Consider the following 16,666-nt stretch of genomic DNA (forward strand, 5'->3'; position numbering starts at 1 on the left):
AACAGGAGGAGGATTAAAGAGAAAAACTAATTATCTTGTCTGCTTTCAGTTAAATGAAGCAAAAAGAGCCAGGGCATCTGCTGTGGGAGAGGCAGCCAGAGAAAAATGCATCATTACACAGTGCTCCAAACTTACGCTTGTACCTGGATCCATTCTCCAAGTACAAGCAAACATTACAGCCTCACAAGCAGCCCTAACATAGCATTATGGAGTACTTACAGGATCCTGTTGATAAACCAAGTTTTTTTTGCATTGCATTCCGACCACCTTATCACTACAGCATGTTTGCCTCAAAAATCCGTTTCTAATGTGAAATTAAAGGTCACTTATCAATTATTTCTACACATGTATATTATATTCTGAAATATGATCTGTATGTAAAAACAGAAGGGCAATGTGATCATTGTGTCATTCACAGAAAACTTGCTTTCTTCTGCAGCTTCAAAAACATACTAAGAAACACGTTCTTCCAACATTTAAAATGCAGTGGGTTATACTCATTATTTTCTAAGTTACTGATAAGCACACTTACCACAAAGCGAAAGCTGCATTTGTCCCGTCCGGAGAGGGGAACAGGGTGCTCCCCATTCTCACCAGGCAGCCACATCAAAGGCTCTCTACCCACCTCACTTCATTAGCACAAGCATTACAAGGTTCCTGAGACCAGCCCGGGGCCACCATCACTGTTGCGGGGACACTGCTCAGCTCTCATACAAGCTCATGGCTCACAGACCGCACTCGTGCATCCCATCGTGCCCCAGGACTCCTGCTCATTGTCTCATTCTCGACTTTACCGATGTCTTTACCAGGTCAAGTCGTGCGGCGCTGAATGAAACAGGTCTTATCAGGCAACCGAAGGGGTGAATAGCGTGTTGCAACACCCCGGCGCGTACCACGAGCGATACGCGTGAACACCCTGTGGCACAGGGGCAGGGCACTGCAGCAGGTGACCCCTGCACACACCCCGGCCGGATCGGCGCACAGCCTCCCTCACCCTTTTGGGTTACAGCTTCACTGTGGGGGTGACTGAACTGACTTCATTTCAGCTCTCATGGGAGCACACCCGAGCCGAGCAGCGGCTGCCCTGCCCCTGCTCAGAGGGCCTCTGAGAGCCCCGGCGGGCGGCTCCTCCGGGCCTCAGCAGCTGGACCCGCCTGCCCGCTGCGCCGAACCGACCCAAAGCGGGAGGGAGGAGCGCTGGGGGCAGCCTGGGGGCATTACACAGCTCACCCGAACACCCCTACGCAGTCAGAGCTCGCCCCCCGTACCTGACTCCAGCACCAGGGCAGGATTCCCATTGGTTGCCCTGCTTGCTGCTGATTGGTCTGCGCTGCCATGGGGGCAGGCTTCGAGCTGTGATTGGCTGCAAGGGAGGGGAAGGCCAACCGGTACCCACCGCTTGGGTGGGTGTGGGGTGTAACTCTTGGAAAGGGCCGTAGCGGCAGCCCGGGAGCGGGCCCTGTCGTAGCGCTGCGCACGGCTTGCGGGGTGTGTTCCCAAGTGGGACGATGGCGACGTGTGTGCGGCTGGGCACCGCGGCCAAAGTGCCCCTCCTGGGGCTGGGCACATGGAAGGTAACCGCGGCGAGCCTACTGCAGCGGGACCCTGCCGCGGCTTCTCGCTTCGGTGGGGTCACAGCGCTGCCTGCGCCACCGACATCGCAGCCGGGGCTCCCGCTCAGTGCGGCCGTGCCGCGGCAGCTTTTGGCGTTGGGGATCGCTCTGTTTCCGCTGCCCCTTCGCAGCACCCCAAGTTCTTACGCCGCGGTAGGGCTCTGCCCGGGAACGCAAATCACTGGGGCCTGGGCTGAGGCCCCTCCTGCTGGGTTAAGTCTTGGCTGAACCTGCCGGGGGATTGCGCCTTTGAGGAGGGGTGCTCAGAAGTGAGGTGGCCCTGGCCCGGCCGTGGAGAACGGCCCTGGTGTTAAGGCCTCAGGTCTGCAAAGTCTCTCCAGAGCCTTGCTGGGGAGTGGAGTGCCAGAGGAGCGGCCGGAGCCTGATTTTTGGCTCGGGAGGCTGTACTTGAGGTGTCTGGAGACCCGAGGAAGCTTTATGGAAAAGCTCCTGTTAAAGCCTCTACGTTTATTTATCCTCTGGCTACCTAAGGAGCAGTGTGTGAGAATCCCAAATCCAGGCATGTCATACCTTTTCTCTCTTCAGTCCCCCCCAGGTAAGGTGGAAGCTGCAGTTATGGCTGCTATCGATACTGGTTACCGACACTTTGACTGTGCCTACGTGTACCAGAATGAGAAGGAAATTGGGGAAGGGATCCAAACGAAAATCAAGGAAGGTGTTGTGAAGCGAGATGACCTCTTTATTGTCAGTAAGGTAAAGATCAGATGGTCTTGGACTGTGAATGTTTACAGTAGGAAACTAAAGTAGCATTGCTATAGCACTGGAGAACCTTGTAGTATAAATGAGATCAGTCCTGATACTTTTTTGTTTCCCTCCATCAGCACGGAAGTAGAGTTTGATTACTTCTTGTTTGATTACTTCCAGTGGTGCTAATTGTTACTGTTGTAGCTGTTGGGTAGGAAGAGTGAGCTCATTGAGGCTCGAGCAAGGAAAAGAATCACCCTCCTCCGAACTGTCTGGTGGTAGTTTTCTTCCCCAATCAATCCTATAACACCAGAGGAAGTCAAGGGTCTGAATTCCTCCCAACATCTACAGAAAGCTTGAGCACCACAGCCCTGCTGAGGAGACACACAAGTGCCAGGGGATGGATGAGGAGAAGCCATCTGCAGACCAAATGGTACAGAAGGAGGGAAGTAGGAAAAGGGACAGTGGGGCCAGGCAGCACCAAGCAAGGTAGAAACCTGTGATGCAGACATCCAGGATCACTCAGTGTCATGGACTGATACAGAAGAGAACCAATTTCGTGATGGCATCTCCCTGACTGCTAAAGCACAGTAGAGATGAGCCTGGCAGTGCCAGCTGCTTGTTCCAGCAGCTGGGCTCACACCCTGCCAACGGGGTGCCTCTGCTGTGTGAGGAAGATGAGATTTTGGGCACCCTGTAATTTGTTCAGGGTGCAGTGTAATCTGCTCAACATACATCACAAGGAAGGTGTCATTGGTGGGTTCTGTTTCTTTTGCTTACTAAGGAAATCAGACTGTTTAGCTAGATTGTGAAGTTGCTTCTTGGTAAAAGTAGGTGCCAATCACTTCTTTCATAGAATCATAGAGTAGTTTGGGTAGGAAGGGAGCTTCAGAGGTCTTTGGCTAATCTTATAATTTTTGTGGCTTTGCCTTCTACATTCAATGCAAGTGTTTTATGTATGGTTAAGAATAGCAAATGGCTTCATTTAAAATCTGCCTATTGCAAAGGCAGCCCCTGTGTAAAAAAGGTAGCACAAATTCGTACCTAATGAGAGCAGAGGATGTTGCCTGTTATAATCCTGCTCGAACATCTGTGCTGCCACTGGACATACTGCCTTCAGTGTCATCGGCCAGGCCCATCACAGAGGAAGCCTCATCTCAAGAGCACTAGGATGACCTGATTCCATATGGCCTTCCAAAGAAGATGGGACATTTCTGTCCTGTGCAGGAGATCACTCGAGAGCTTTAACACAGGAGGTCACACTGTGCCTTGTTTGGGTTTTTCTCTAGCTGTGGTGCACATTTCATGACAAGCCTCTAGTGAAGGGAGCCTGCCAGAAGACTCTCGCTGACCTGAAACTGGATTACCTGGATCTTTACCTCATCCACTGGCCTCTTGGTTTGAAGGTACAGTAAACAGCAATGCCCTTGACTTTTTTCTTGTGACCGCAGCTTTGGGGGAGCTATATGGCTTTGCAGCCCAACAATTACTGTGGCTGATAAAGATGATAATGTGTCTGTTGTGTGTACCAGTACTGCTCTGGTGCTCAGCTTTACTCTGGGCATAAGAGCCAAGCTGTGGATCTCTGCCCTGAGACTACTGCTTGCATATCTCTCTGATTCTGGGAATGATGGTCTGAGGACTAGGAGCAGATCTCCTAGCTGCAAGCATAAGAGCTTTCCCTTATGAATTAGTGTATACTCATCTCAAAATTGCCCCTTGCAGGAAGGAGGGCTGCACTTTGCTGCCTGTCAGAATTTTTCTGTGTGTTACAGAATTGTAGAGCAAGAGAAAATATTTCTGTTTTCCATTTTTCTCTTTTATCACCAAGTCCTTAATACAGCACAGATTGAGCTGACCTTGCCTGTAGGAGCCTTAGCAGTGTGCCATGGAGATGGGAATTTAAAAGATGAAACTTGGGGGCCTGCATTCTTTCACAGATTAGTGAAAGAGCTAATGTCTCTGACTTTCTGGTCTTAGTCTTTCTGTCCTGCTACAGTCTGATCAGTCTCTCTTGAGATGCTTATCTTTATTTCATACTCTAGTTTTGTGTTAACAAAGTAATGAAACCATCTCATGGTAGCACTAGCAAACTGCTTTTAAGTGTAGTTGAAATTTGGTGTCTTTTCATAACCTGTACACAAAAGCTCTTCCAATTTTCCTAATATTCATATGTTTCCTAGTAAATTTCCTACTGTTAGCGGATTTACCCTAAGCTTTGTTGTGGAAGAACTGTCACTGCACATCACTGCACACTTCTTTTCAACAAATCTGATGGTGTATATACCAAAGCTACGTTTTCTCAGTACCTGGCTAGGTCCCCTGATGCCTGTCTGGAAAAAACAGTTCTTCCTCACATGAAGTGAACATGTATGAGACTGGAGGCTATAATTCTAAGTGTTTTGTTTCCCTGTAGGTATTTGGGTGAGCCATCAGTTTAAGGGGTCCAGCTGGAAAACCTGTCTTTATTGGAATGGTCACTGGCAAAAATAACTTCCTCCTGGTCCTCAAGGACTGACTGAAAGTAGACAATAATTAGGGTTCTTTCATGCAGTAGAAGTTTAAGCTGTCATGCTTGTGAGCCTTCATGGTATTAAGTGAACTTCTCAACAGATTCTCAAGCATTATTTTTTTTTGTCACTGACAGGCAGGAGAGGAGCTGCTTCCCACAGATGACAAAGGCATGTCTATACCCAGCAACACAGATATTCTACAGACATGGGAGGTAAGTTTAGCTGCAGTAGAAGACTTGTCTTCTGTCCTCAGCAGTGATTTTTGGCTTCAGCAATCACAGAACGGTTTGTGCACGTATGCAGAACTAGTTGAAAAGGATTCACAAAAGGAGATGTAGCATTTTAAAAATGTGCATGCTTAGTCAAGCTGTTATTTCTTTTCACTGTGGATTCATATCTCTAGTGACTGAGCTGCACGGTCATTTTCAGTGGAGCTGCAGGCCAAACTGAGCCTTGCAAATGTTACTTACTTCACCATAACTGAATGATTGGGTTTTTTTTTTCTTCACCACAGTTCTCATGCAGTTCTTCAACTCTTAATAGATTTTCTTAGGCTGTGATCCTGCCATCCTGCGTAGCCCTCCAGTGCTGTGACAGCAGTAGACTTAGTCATACATTCCTTGTGTAACGCGGTGAATTTCAGTCTCATCAATAATTTGGGGTTTTGTGTGATAGAAGACATAGCACAGATACTACCAGTACACACATTTCCCTGTGAGAATCAAAAACCTGGCAAGTCTTAACACTTAGACTTTACTTCCAGTGAAGAGAAACAAGACCCATCAGGAAAAATTTATTCAGGTCATGTCTTGTACACTGGATGCAGACTTTGTTCCTCTTTCTGTTAGGCCATGGAAGAGCTGGTGGATGCTGGTCTGGTAAAAGCCATTGGAATCTCCAACTTTAACCGTGAGCAGATTGAAAGAATCTTGAACAAGCCAGGGCTGAAATACAAGCCTGCAAATAACCAGGTGAGCTGCAGAGTGACTGCAGGTGAATAGTTTCCAGGGGTTATAAATATCTGGTTACAGTTGAATGAGGAGATTGAAAAGGGAGAACAAAGTAGACGCATCGTGTTTTCTAAATCCTGCTCTATGGGTATTCATCAATACAAAAATGATACGAAAAATTCCTTTTTGCCTTGGCTTGTTGAACCACTCTCTTTCTGGAGTATTTTCCCATGAAGCATTCTCTCTGGAGGGATAAAGAGTCCATACACAAGTTAACATTGTGACTGTAATCAATGATTTCTATAAAGCCTCTTGAAACAAAATCAAAAAGTCTCATAAGGATTCAACATTAAAGTTGATGCCATATAGAATTATAGTCTTGTCACACAGACCACATGCATGGTAGGATGAAGGCAGTCTGTAATTAGGAAATTAGGATTCAGAAAGAAACCCTCTGGAGCATTGGAATGCTACAGTAATTCTACATCTGTCAGTCTCTGCTCCTGTGTTAACAGATTGAAAGTCATCCATACCTTTCCCAGGAGAAACTTATCAACTATTGCCAATCCAAAGGGATCACTGTAACAGCATACTGTCCCCTTGGACGCCCTGACAGGTAATTTCCAAGTGGATTAGTGTGGTTTAAGTTTAAACACTGTGTAATTGAATGAGTAATGGTGCAGGCATGTATATAGTTTAATTACTCATGCTAGGGAGAGTCTTTCTGCAGTTATTCTTTGTTTCTTCTGTTTTTTTCTCTCTGTAGGGATAAGCCAGAGAACAATTCCCTTTTGGATGACCCCAAGATCAAAGAAATAGCAGCCAAACACAACAGAACCCCAGCACAGGTGGGTAGGTGCTGGACAGTAGGTACTTCTTCCAGTAACACAGTCATTAAGGAAAGTGTATGAAGAGAGGGTACAGCCTTTATCAGTGTTCCGTGTGAACTGCGGTGCTCTCTTGTGTTAACAAGCAATGCCTGTAGCCTATTCTATGCCCTAAAAAATCTCTACTACTGTCTCTTTGGCCCTTAGCCAGGAAAGTCCTCTTGCAGAGAATGAACACCTTACATACACTGCTAAAAGCCTGGGGGGGAAGAAAAGGAACTGACCGTTCCAAAACGGGATGGCAAAGGCAGCCTTCCATGTGGGCCTCCACCACTTTTGTCTTTACTCTCCAGGAGGTGCTGCCTAGGCCACTGGGACAGCCATGATTTGAAATACAGCTATGCAGAAGTGGGCATAACTTAAGGAAAACAGCTGAGTTTTCAAACATTTGGAACAGTCTCTGATTCCTCCAGAACAGGAACCGTTCTCTCTCTGAGTGGTCTGGTTTTGCAGGTTCTCCTTCGCTTCCAGATCCAGAGAAATGTGATTGTGATTCCCAAGTCTGTCACACCACAGCGCATTGTGGAGAACTTCAAGGTGAGTGTTAAGAGACCTGGGTGCTGCTCTTCATGGGTGGAATGGCTTCTTCCTGTACAGCAAGAAGTGATCCTTTCTCACCCTCCCCAAGTTGGCCTCAGTCAGGAGGACTGGACTTTTTCTCTCTGTCTGGAAGCTAGAGTTACAATGAAAGCTACAGCTGGAGAAATGATAGAGCACTTGGAAACAGTATGTTGATAACCTTATCAACCTTACTGTCTCCTGTGACTTGTGGATGAAATGGCAGGCAGTGCTTGCTTGGAGCCCAAGTGCAGTAGTGTTTCTCAAAATACAGACTAAGAATGTTAAGCGAAGGGTATTGGTGTCAATAAAACACATTGCCCCTTTGTTAAGCCGGGTTTTTTCCTGACATGAAGATTTCAGAAGTAACATAGCTGGACTTACTGAAATATGGAAGTCTTCTAGATGTTTCTTTGGAATTGGAGAGAAATGAGTCTGCCACGAATAAAAGGCAACACCAAGGTGCTTACCAAACATCTTGGAACAGCTAGGATGTGTAACTGCAACCAGAAGTCTATTTCTGTCTGCCAGTGAAGTCTCAAAAAGTCTAAAGATACAGCTTTTTCCTTTTCCCGTCTCATGAAGCCATCATTTCTAAACAGCACCCCTTCTGATGTCACTTGTTCTTTAATCTTGTGAAGCTTGCCTCATTTGTTCAAAGAGGTGACTTCCAGGTGTTCTGCTTCTTAGGTGTTTGACTTTGAATTGACTAAAGAGGAGATGGCAACCCTTCTCAGCCTGAACAGGAACTGGAGGATCTGTGAAATGAGCATGTAAGTGACACTGCTTGTTTCTTTCAAGTTCTTACATTTTGAATAATCTTTACTCTGATCTCACAGGTACTGGTATAGCTGTTTAAATTGGGTATATTTTGGAATCTGGAATCATTTTGGGGATTGAGAATCAATTATTTAACCCTTGGTGGCTTTATATTTTTCCCTTTATTGGCTAAAGGATAAGGCATACTATGTATAAATCGTGAATTCTTTCTCCAGGAAACATTGTGCCTGGAATTCCCAAAGGAGGGTTCTAGTTGGTAATTTGAGATTTTCCATATTGGGGAAATGAGCTTTAGCCAGTTTTAAACTTACAGTTTTTTTTTTCTGTGCATATTGTAAACTGATGTCAGCTCTTATATAGGTGGTTGGGGGAGGTCATGACCATCTATAGTGCAGTATGAAGAACAACTGCTTGCAGATAGCACCTTGGAAGCCTATAGCAAGACAAGAAGTCTTGGCTGAAAAGCCACAGAAATAGCTGTTTACTCTGTAAGCAGTGTGAACTTCTTATCTAGGAAGTAATTTGGTCCCAGCATTGTTCAGTGCCTGAATAATAGGAACACACTTGAACTTATTAGTCATGTATGCCATCTTGTTACTAAGTCTCTTAAGTTCATTCTACAGTTACATAATTCAGAGTCTCTCTTGAAGGCTCTGAAGTACAGAAGTACACCCACTTTAGCTCTATAGCATTTACTTCAGCCTTGAGAGTAATCATTCCTCTTTAATTCCTTCAGGTGCAAAAATCACAAGGAGTACCCTTTCAATGCAGAATACTGAAGATAGTTTTATCCTGCCTCTCTGGAGGCCTCTGCGGTCTAATGAGCGTCTACTGCTGCCTTGAGTTGTCCACTATGTAGCTTACACACTGTATCTCTCCTGCCAGCAAAGGCACAGTGTATGTATTCAGTGACATGATGAGGCTTTTCTTTCTTTGATAGAAGGAAATGGTAAAATTGTTCTCAAGAACAAAATATGGACTATAATAATTCCCTTATCAATAGATAGATTAGTCTCTGCATGGCTGATACAGCAAAGTAGAAAACCTGAAGAATGAACTAGCAACTGAATAATTTTTCTTGTCTTGGATCACCTCCACTTAAGGCTGCAGGGTAAGGATATGTGAGCACAGAAGAAATATCCATCCTGAAAGAATTAACTACACAATCACTGCCTGAAGATAAAAGACAACAATTAACTTGACTTCTAGAGCACAGCCCCAAGCTTTCTGGGAAAGAATAGTAATTGGGAGAGATTGCCATACCTACAGATGCATAACAAGTCATACTGGGCATTGTTTCTGTCACATTCTTTTACAGACTGAATCTGAACAGAGATTAGTGTTCAACTTTATTCTTATATATTCTTCCAAAATAAAAAATACTTAGATTATTGCTGGTTTGGATGTTCTATTCTAATGTGAAAAAATGCCAAAGCCATTTGGATCAACACTGTCACTGGAAGAAAATGATCCATACTCAATTTTAAATGATGTCTCAGGAGCATCAAGATCTTGATCAAAAGTTTAATAACTTGATGTAATAAACTTTGGTTGGTAGAGCAGTGCTGCCATGAACAGTTGAGTATGACAAGCCTTGGTATGGGCAGTGGATCAGCAGTGACCAGGAGACCTACACCTGAAACTGCTGGAAAGCTGTACAAGGATATATACTGCTGTAGACTAATTTGGTTGGTAGCCTATGCTGACATCTGGCTATTAAAAACCCAGAGTAACAGAGACTGGGGGAAGAGAGAAGATGGTGTTAAGCAGGTGTCCAATACTGTGTGGAAGCAGAGGGTGTAAGGTAGAACTGTTAAGTGTAAATACTGGGCTGCTATGCAGAGCCTGACATTGAAGCAAGTGTTTTGTTCCCTCTGGCTATGCTGTGCTGACTCACTAGCCTAGTAACTGCAACAGGTCTCTTGTTAACTATCTACCAGTAAAGCTTTTCCCTGACATAAGCCTGTCCCTCTTGGTGAAGGATGCAGGTGAGCAGTGGTAGAAGGTGTTTCAACAGCATGGCACTTCAGGGGTCCATAAATCCAGTCAGTGTGTCTTGGGCTAGTGGACACAGCCTATCTGCAGTACAACTAATGCATTCATCAACACCAGAACAAGCTGTAGAATCTGACAAAAGCATATGAAGTCTGAGATGTATCTTGAGCAACTGGGTGGTCTGCAAACGTTCTTGAGAACAAGGTTATTAACAAAAATCTGCTTTTGTAAAGGTTAACAATATTAGGACCCAGTGCTGACTTACTCCTTTCCTCAGACTTACAGTGTAATTCAGTGTGCAACATGTGATACACTTACACAAGCTTGTATTATACATGCACCTGTGTTACAAACTAACGATGTACAAAATATGTTTGACAGATGACAGAAAGGCTCAAACATCAGATGTCACAGGAGCATCAAGATCTTGCCTTGATCAGGTGTAGACTAACTAGATATGAACCACGGCTGACCAGACAGTGCAAACAAGACATGTTTGAGGAGTCTTGGCACATGTGAGCTATGGATGTGAAAGTGACAGGAGAACAATACCTGGAAGTGCTGGCAAGTGCCATATGAGGAAATTTGGACTGATTTGGCTGCCAGCATGTGCTGACATCTAGCTTTATAAACCCCAATAAAGCAGACTGTGGGGAAACGTCACTATGCAGATACCCAAAATACACTGGACATGAGGTGTAATAGCATGTGTTAGTGCTGAGCCAATGCCCACAGCCTGGCACTAAGACAGGTCAGCACTGAGTGCTGTATTTTCACCATGTGAGAGCACACTGACTCACTTCCATAGTAGGTGAGGGACACATACTACACTTTGTGAATGCTTCCAGATATTGTTCTCTGTAGCAGGAGAACAATCCATCTTTCATATCCATAGCTCATATGTACCAAGGCTCTTTCTGTTATATAATACACTCTCCATAGCAGGCTACTCCAAGATTGGTCCACTTGGTTAATTCAGCTTAGCAGTGTCACATTGCCTGGTGCTTCCTTACCCCATGATAAGTGCAAAAAGAACTTAGCCTTTTTGTGTGATTAAAAAGAAAGAAGCTTTTATTTTGAGGGCTGAGCGAAACTTGCACTTTGGGCTTAAGCATGATGGTTATGACAGAGACAGGACAAGGGACCTCAGATACATGACAGCTTTATGTTTTGTTAGCACTTATTCTCTTTCATTCCAACAGAAAAAAAAAAAACACACCACAATGTGCAAATATTCATCTCAGTACACTAATACTCAGATCACATAAGATATTCCAAAATACACACATACAAGTCTCTAGAATATATCTAACATGCTTTTCAGATGGAGGTCATCCAACTATTTCCAACCAAAACTTCCAAAAGAATATATAATGAAACCACAAGATAAGACAAAAAAAAACATGGAAGAAGTATTACAGCAGAAATCTTACTGTCAGTTAGTACTTACAGTCAAACAAAAGAATCAGAATTTACAGGGGGCAGTACTTTCCGCTTTGGTTTTGGTGTGTTTGCGAGTTATTGATTGGGGGGGGGGAGGGTAACATATTTCCACAGTTGAAAGGCTCTGTGCTGACCACACTTGTCTTTTACTCCTGGGTCAGATGCAGCAGTCTCTATGGGGGGATTCATCTAACTTTAGGCATCCACAGCATGTGGCACCCCAGGGCCAACATCTAAGCTCCACTCACAGCTGAGATGTTTGAGCAAAACAAGGCAGCAGCATTCAGTGTGATTCATTATGCCTGGGTCCAGGACTGCTCTTAGCTCTGACCCATATGCTACTTAGGTCTCCGGACCTCATGCACTCTCTTCCTCTCCTGTGAACACAGGTGAAGTCAGCTGTAATCACCGGCATTTAATGGACATGAACCCTTTCTGGGACAATTCCCACCAATAAAACCATGCTGTGCTTTTCCCTACTGGTATCAGGATCAACCAGCCCTTAGAGGAGCCTTGAATTTCTCTGTCATTACAGTTCAGGAGCAAACCAGGCAGCCTTTCTACTGGTAAAGATTGTTTCACTGGGACCTACCCACTTTCATCATTTTGAGTTTGGTTCTTCTCAGATGCCAAATAGTGCTCATCTCTTGAGGCTATGATTTTTGCTGAATTAGAATTATTACATGCAAATGTCAATACAACAAAACTGAAAAGAACTACAGTAAGTATCCAGCTTTAGTGCAAACCTTCACACACAGTCAAATCAGGCCATTCTGCACGTATACTTCCTCATCTCATGCAAGGAACACTTGGGCATTTTGCAGTATTTCCCAGGCTAGTTCTCATCCACTGACACATATGGTATTTCTTTTCCGAAGGTCCTACCGTCATCCAACAACCCCAGCTATGCCTTCAGAACAGAAAAACAACTGACACCTCCTGTGTCTTGGCATGAAAAGTGTCACATCAACAGGCAGAAACAGCAAAGCAAAACACAAACCTTCTGCCCAGAGAAGACCTCTGGCCTTGACCCATCTTCTGATGCTGTGATGCTTCACTCTTGCCATCCTGAGTCCACTTGCAGAGAATAAAACCTTGATAACAAGTCCAGTTGGTGTCCATAAGACATGTTGCTCCATTGTTAATTCAGTTGTCCTTGACTGAAACTGGTCATCAGGATTTTGAAAGTCTTAGCTGAATCAAGTGAAATATAAAAGTCTTGTAGATGTTCCTTAGGAACAGGCCAAATAGATGCACCCTTCACAAGCAGTAGATGTAATGCTAATCGCTCACCAAGCGTCTTGCAGTGGCTGGCATGTGAATTGCAACTTTGAAAAACCTTTCTTACTCCTGCCAGTGAATTCTTGGAAATAGAGAGATGGCTTTCCCTCCTTCATGAAGCAGTAATTTTTAACCAGCTCCTCTGCCTTGTAGACTTGTTCTTTAATGTTGTGGGCTTTGCTTTCAGTCTCTGGTTTGTTCAAAGAGGTGATTTCCAGCTGTTTCCCTTGTTAGGTGCTTGAGATCAAATTGACTAAAGAGGATATGGCAACTATTTTCAGCTTTAACAGAAACCAGAGATCCTGTGCAATGAGCATGAAAGTGACAGCATTCAATTCACTTTTTTTTTTCCAAACCCTTAAGTTATGAATACTATATATAGAAGTTTTACATCTAAACATTGTCTAGAATGCTGAGAGCCTGAAAAATACCTGAAATTAAGTCATTTGATCCCTTAAATTATGAAACTCACAACACCTAAGTCACAGACAGCTGCTGAAGTCTCTCTGCTGTGGAATCATCTCCCCTAACTTTATTACCCTCCTCAGTGCCAATATCTAAGCTCTAGTCACAGCCCAGGGAGATTTGGGCTGAACAAGACAGCAGCCTTCAGCAGACCCATTACATCCCATGGTGGAGCCTGCCCTTGGTTCAGACCCAACTTGCTCGTTTTAGTCTCGACCTTATGCACTGTCTGTCCTGTGACAACAAGGGGACGGAGATGCCCCTCAAGAAAACGCAGCCACCAGGCACTTCCCCCCGCGGGCAGCAGAGGGCAGCCAGCCCTCAGAGAACAGAAGACCCGCTTTGCCACCAGCCGGGGGGGGGTATTTCAGGTGCCACACAACCTGGGTGTCTGCTCCCCTGTCAAGGGAGGCTCTGACCCTCGGTGCTGGGCCCAAACCGCCCTGCCAGCTTCCTTTAGCAACACCAGGTGAAATGAGGAGGTGTTTGCTTCCATGGCTGTGTCACCCGTCTGTTCCTTCCTACTGGGCAAGCGACCAAACTCATAAGGTGGCACATTGGGTTTCATGGCAAAATAGTAAAACCTTTGTTCAATAAAAGAGGCATCTTAGCACCTTTCTGAAAAATTCACTTTCAATGAATGAACACATAACCCAAGAACTTCTGTTTTGCAGGTTCCTGAAGGAAGCAATCCATGAAAACCTCAGTGATCCCCAGGCTGAGGCGACACAGCTCTGCTGAGACTGAGTACACATTTTTATTGAATCATAAAGGTGCCATGTTTGCTATGGTACAGGAACAGCCAAAGGTTTAGACCACTGTCCTTTTCCTTCTCCAGCATGAGTCACCCAGTGCCCGCAGTGCCTTCAGGCAGTTTCCTTGCTCCAGCATAGCTCGTCCTCCAGCTGCACTCCCCTCTTCAGCATGGACCTCCTTCCAAGAGTGCACCTATGTTTCCAACAGTGTGCCAGAGCCAGAGCACCACGGGCTTAAATTCTTGCAAGAGATAGGGTGCCTACATCAATTTCAGAGGTAGCTGGAATTGGTTCTGTCTGGCACTGAGCAGTTCATGGTCTACAGACAGGTCACCACCACCACTCTCTGATACCCACTGCAATTTATGCTCTTTGCATTCCACCCTTCACCACATTGAAAGATAAATTAAGAATTGTTTCACCATTATATAAAAGCGACCTTTAATGTCATCAGAATCTTAATGTATATTCAGTACAGACTCAATCTCTTGTCCCTGCAGACCAGCATCTCACCAATGTGAACATAACACACATCACAAACCCACTCCTTCCCAGCAGCCAGAATTATCAGAATCAACACTGCAACATTCTCAACATGCTTTCCAATCCCTTCTAAAACTTTTTCCAAGGTTAACCATGCTACTGGACTCCCAGCATTATCCTTGGCCATGCTGCCAATCTCCTGCCTGTCTTCGGGTATGCTCCCTCCAGTACAATACATGTAAGTCACTCCTTGATGTCCCACCAGTTTATCAGGCAATACCAGAGGGGCAGCAGTAACTGTGCTCAGACCTTGGAGCTTTCAGTCATGGCATCAGTGACCACCACTTTTTCATCCCTTCGCCCTTGCCTGTAAACACAATCCAGCAGTCCAAGTAATTGCAATCAATTACCTCCTTCTTCCCATACCCTCTGTGGGGGTGTCTCACCTGTGGGATCAGCAGGATCGGGCCATTGCTCCACACAGTCCTTCACAGGCAGATTCTTAAAGCCTTCCTCCTTTGTGCAGGGCAGTGCTTGCAAGTAGCATAGAGCCCAAATTCCTCAGAACTCTGCTCTTCCAAGGCAGAAGGTACACTGCATTTGCTGCAGCTTCCCAGCACTGCCACAGCCACTACAGGGACACCAGTTGCTGCAGGGGTTCAGCGTTTCTGTAAGGTCATTCTGAGCAAAGGACTGTCATGAGAGCACTCTCACTCTGCAGAGCAGCCCTCCACCTTCACAGGTCTACTCAAGTTAAGTAGACAGGTCTACTTAACTGCAACTCAGGCTGCCTGGAAGGGCTCGGTTTTTACTTTGCCATCAGCCCTCAGTTTCCTCCCAGACATGTCAGGGTGCTTCTCTGAGCCAATCCCTTCCAGAGCACTTGCTGCTCCTACAACTGCAGCCTGGCCTGCCTGGCACACAGCTTTCCAACTGGCCAATTCAGCGCTATTGCTCACTTCTGACCAAGGGCTTCCCCTTCATCCTGAGCACTTGTTATGCACATTACTCCAACAAAGGTCAATGGGATGACTCCCCTGCTCTGCTAAGCCATCCTGGTCTCTCTGAAGCCCCATCTGAAGCACATGGCAAGCTTGGCACACAGTCACACCACAGCAGCACACCCTTTTTCCCTGTTTCACAGCCAATGCTCACAGCCCTGCTTCACAGCCTGCAGCTCCCCAGCAAGTGCACTTGAATCCTACCTGTGGAGGCAGTGCTATACCAGGGCACTGGAGCACCAGCTTGGAGGAAGCACCTCGCTGTCTCTTCCCAATCACCTTGCCACTCAGCAATGACCTCCCCAGGTCCCTTCTTTCTCCAGCTATTCATGCACCATCTACACTTACCCCTGGACATACACAGGCTGTGCCACTTCCACCACAGTGTATTCCCAGGATCAGGATCATGGCTTCTTTTGGAGTCCTTCTCATTACTCCAGTTCTGGGCCATGAAACAGCTGGGTATCACACATATTCTCCAACAGCTACAGTCCCGGGCAAAACAGTCTCATCTGAGGGCAATCTAAGCTGATTTATCTCCCATTAACACAGACTTCATTTCACCAATTCAGGTAGAGGAGGAAAGAAAGAACACAGAAGAACAAAACAGTGAATGCCTTTCTTCCCCTTTCCCAGCCTGTCTAAGCCAAACGCCAATCCCTTCCCTGTCCTCATCTCTGCTTCCCTCATTTTCACCACAGATGACAGCTAGTCCATTCCCATCCCTCCCCTGAGGCAAGGATGGCTCAGAGAGGCCTGCTTACTGTGACTTAGTGCTCCCAGGTGGCCAGGCTGCTACCTCCAGGGCTGCCCAGTGCCCTCACCTCAGAACACTGGCTTAAGCTATGCCTGTATGTGTCAGTAACCTCAAAGCTGCACACCCCAGCAGCTCTCCCCCTTATGAGTCAAAATGATTGCACCTTGCAACTGTCACCTCCTTACTTTACCTTTGTGCTATTCTTGCAGGCCACAGGGTCTCTGCTGGTAAGGACTGCCTCCACAGGGACATACCCTTGGGCCCTGCTCTTCTTAGATACCCAATACCACCCCTCTCCAAAGTCACAACTTGTGATGAACCTAGTTACTAAATGCCAAGGCAGCAAAACAAATCAAAACCCCATGAAACTACACATCCTGTTCCAGCACAAACCCCCACATGTGGATCAAGGGGGGGGGGGGGGGAAGGCCTCCTCCCATACACAGCTCCTCATCACCAGTATCCACTATAAAGAAAGAG

The 16,666-nt window shown here is 45.8% G+C and overlaps 1 protein-coding gene across 2 annotated transcripts; it reads left to right on the forward strand.

Moving 5' to 3' along the window:
• Positions 1-1,472: 1,472 nt before the first annotated feature.
• On the forward strand, positions 1,473-9,397 carry LOC133217996 (aldo-keto reductase family 1 member B1-like). 2 transcript variants are annotated; one of them, XM_061363982.1, is made up of 10 exons: positions 1,473-1,574; positions 2,160-2,327; positions 3,608-3,724; positions 4,966-5,043; positions 5,680-5,802; positions 6,297-6,397; positions 6,548-6,629; positions 7,122-7,205; positions 7,917-7,999; positions 8,743-9,397. In XM_061363982.1, exons 1-10 carry the CDS (start codon positions 1,509-1,511, stop codon positions 8,783-8,785), a joined length of 945 nt encoding a protein of 314 aa, XP_061219966.1. In that variant the 5' UTR covers positions 1,473-1,508; the 3' UTR covers positions 8,786-9,397. The 2 variants fall into 2 exon arrangements, with proteins under 2 accessions (XP_061219966.1, XP_061219968.1); XM_061363984.1 differs by having other exon boundaries at positions 1,498-1,626.
• The last annotated feature ends 7,269 nt before the right edge of the window (positions 9,398-16,666 follow it).

Source organism: Neopsephotus bourkii, unplaced genomic scaffold (genome assembly GCF_033783945.1).
Source record: "Neopsephotus bourkii isolate Nb327-2 ecotype Australia unplaced genomic scaffold, CSIRO-AGI_Nbou_v1 NB_1183, whole genome shotgun sequence".
Taxonomy (NCBI): Eukaryota; Metazoa; Chordata; class Aves; order Psittaciformes; family Psittacidae; genus Neopsephotus; species Neopsephotus bourkii.

What these genes read in the sequence shown, in the direction of transcription:
- LOC133217996 (XM_061363982.1), top strand. Translation starts at nt 1,509, where the DNA reads ATGGCGACGTGTGTGCGGCTGGGCACCGCGGCCAAAGTGCCCCTCCTG. An exon ending in ACAAGCCTGCAAATAACCAG is followed by an intron (nt 5,803 to 6,296) that starts GTGAGCTGCAGA and finishes CTGTGTTAACAG; the next exon opens with ATTGAAAGTCATCCATACCT. An exon ending in ACAACAGAACCCCAGCACAG is followed by an intron (nt 6,630 to 7,121) that starts GTGGGTAGGTGC and finishes CTGGTTTTGCAG; the next exon opens with GTTCTCCTTCGCTTCCAGAT.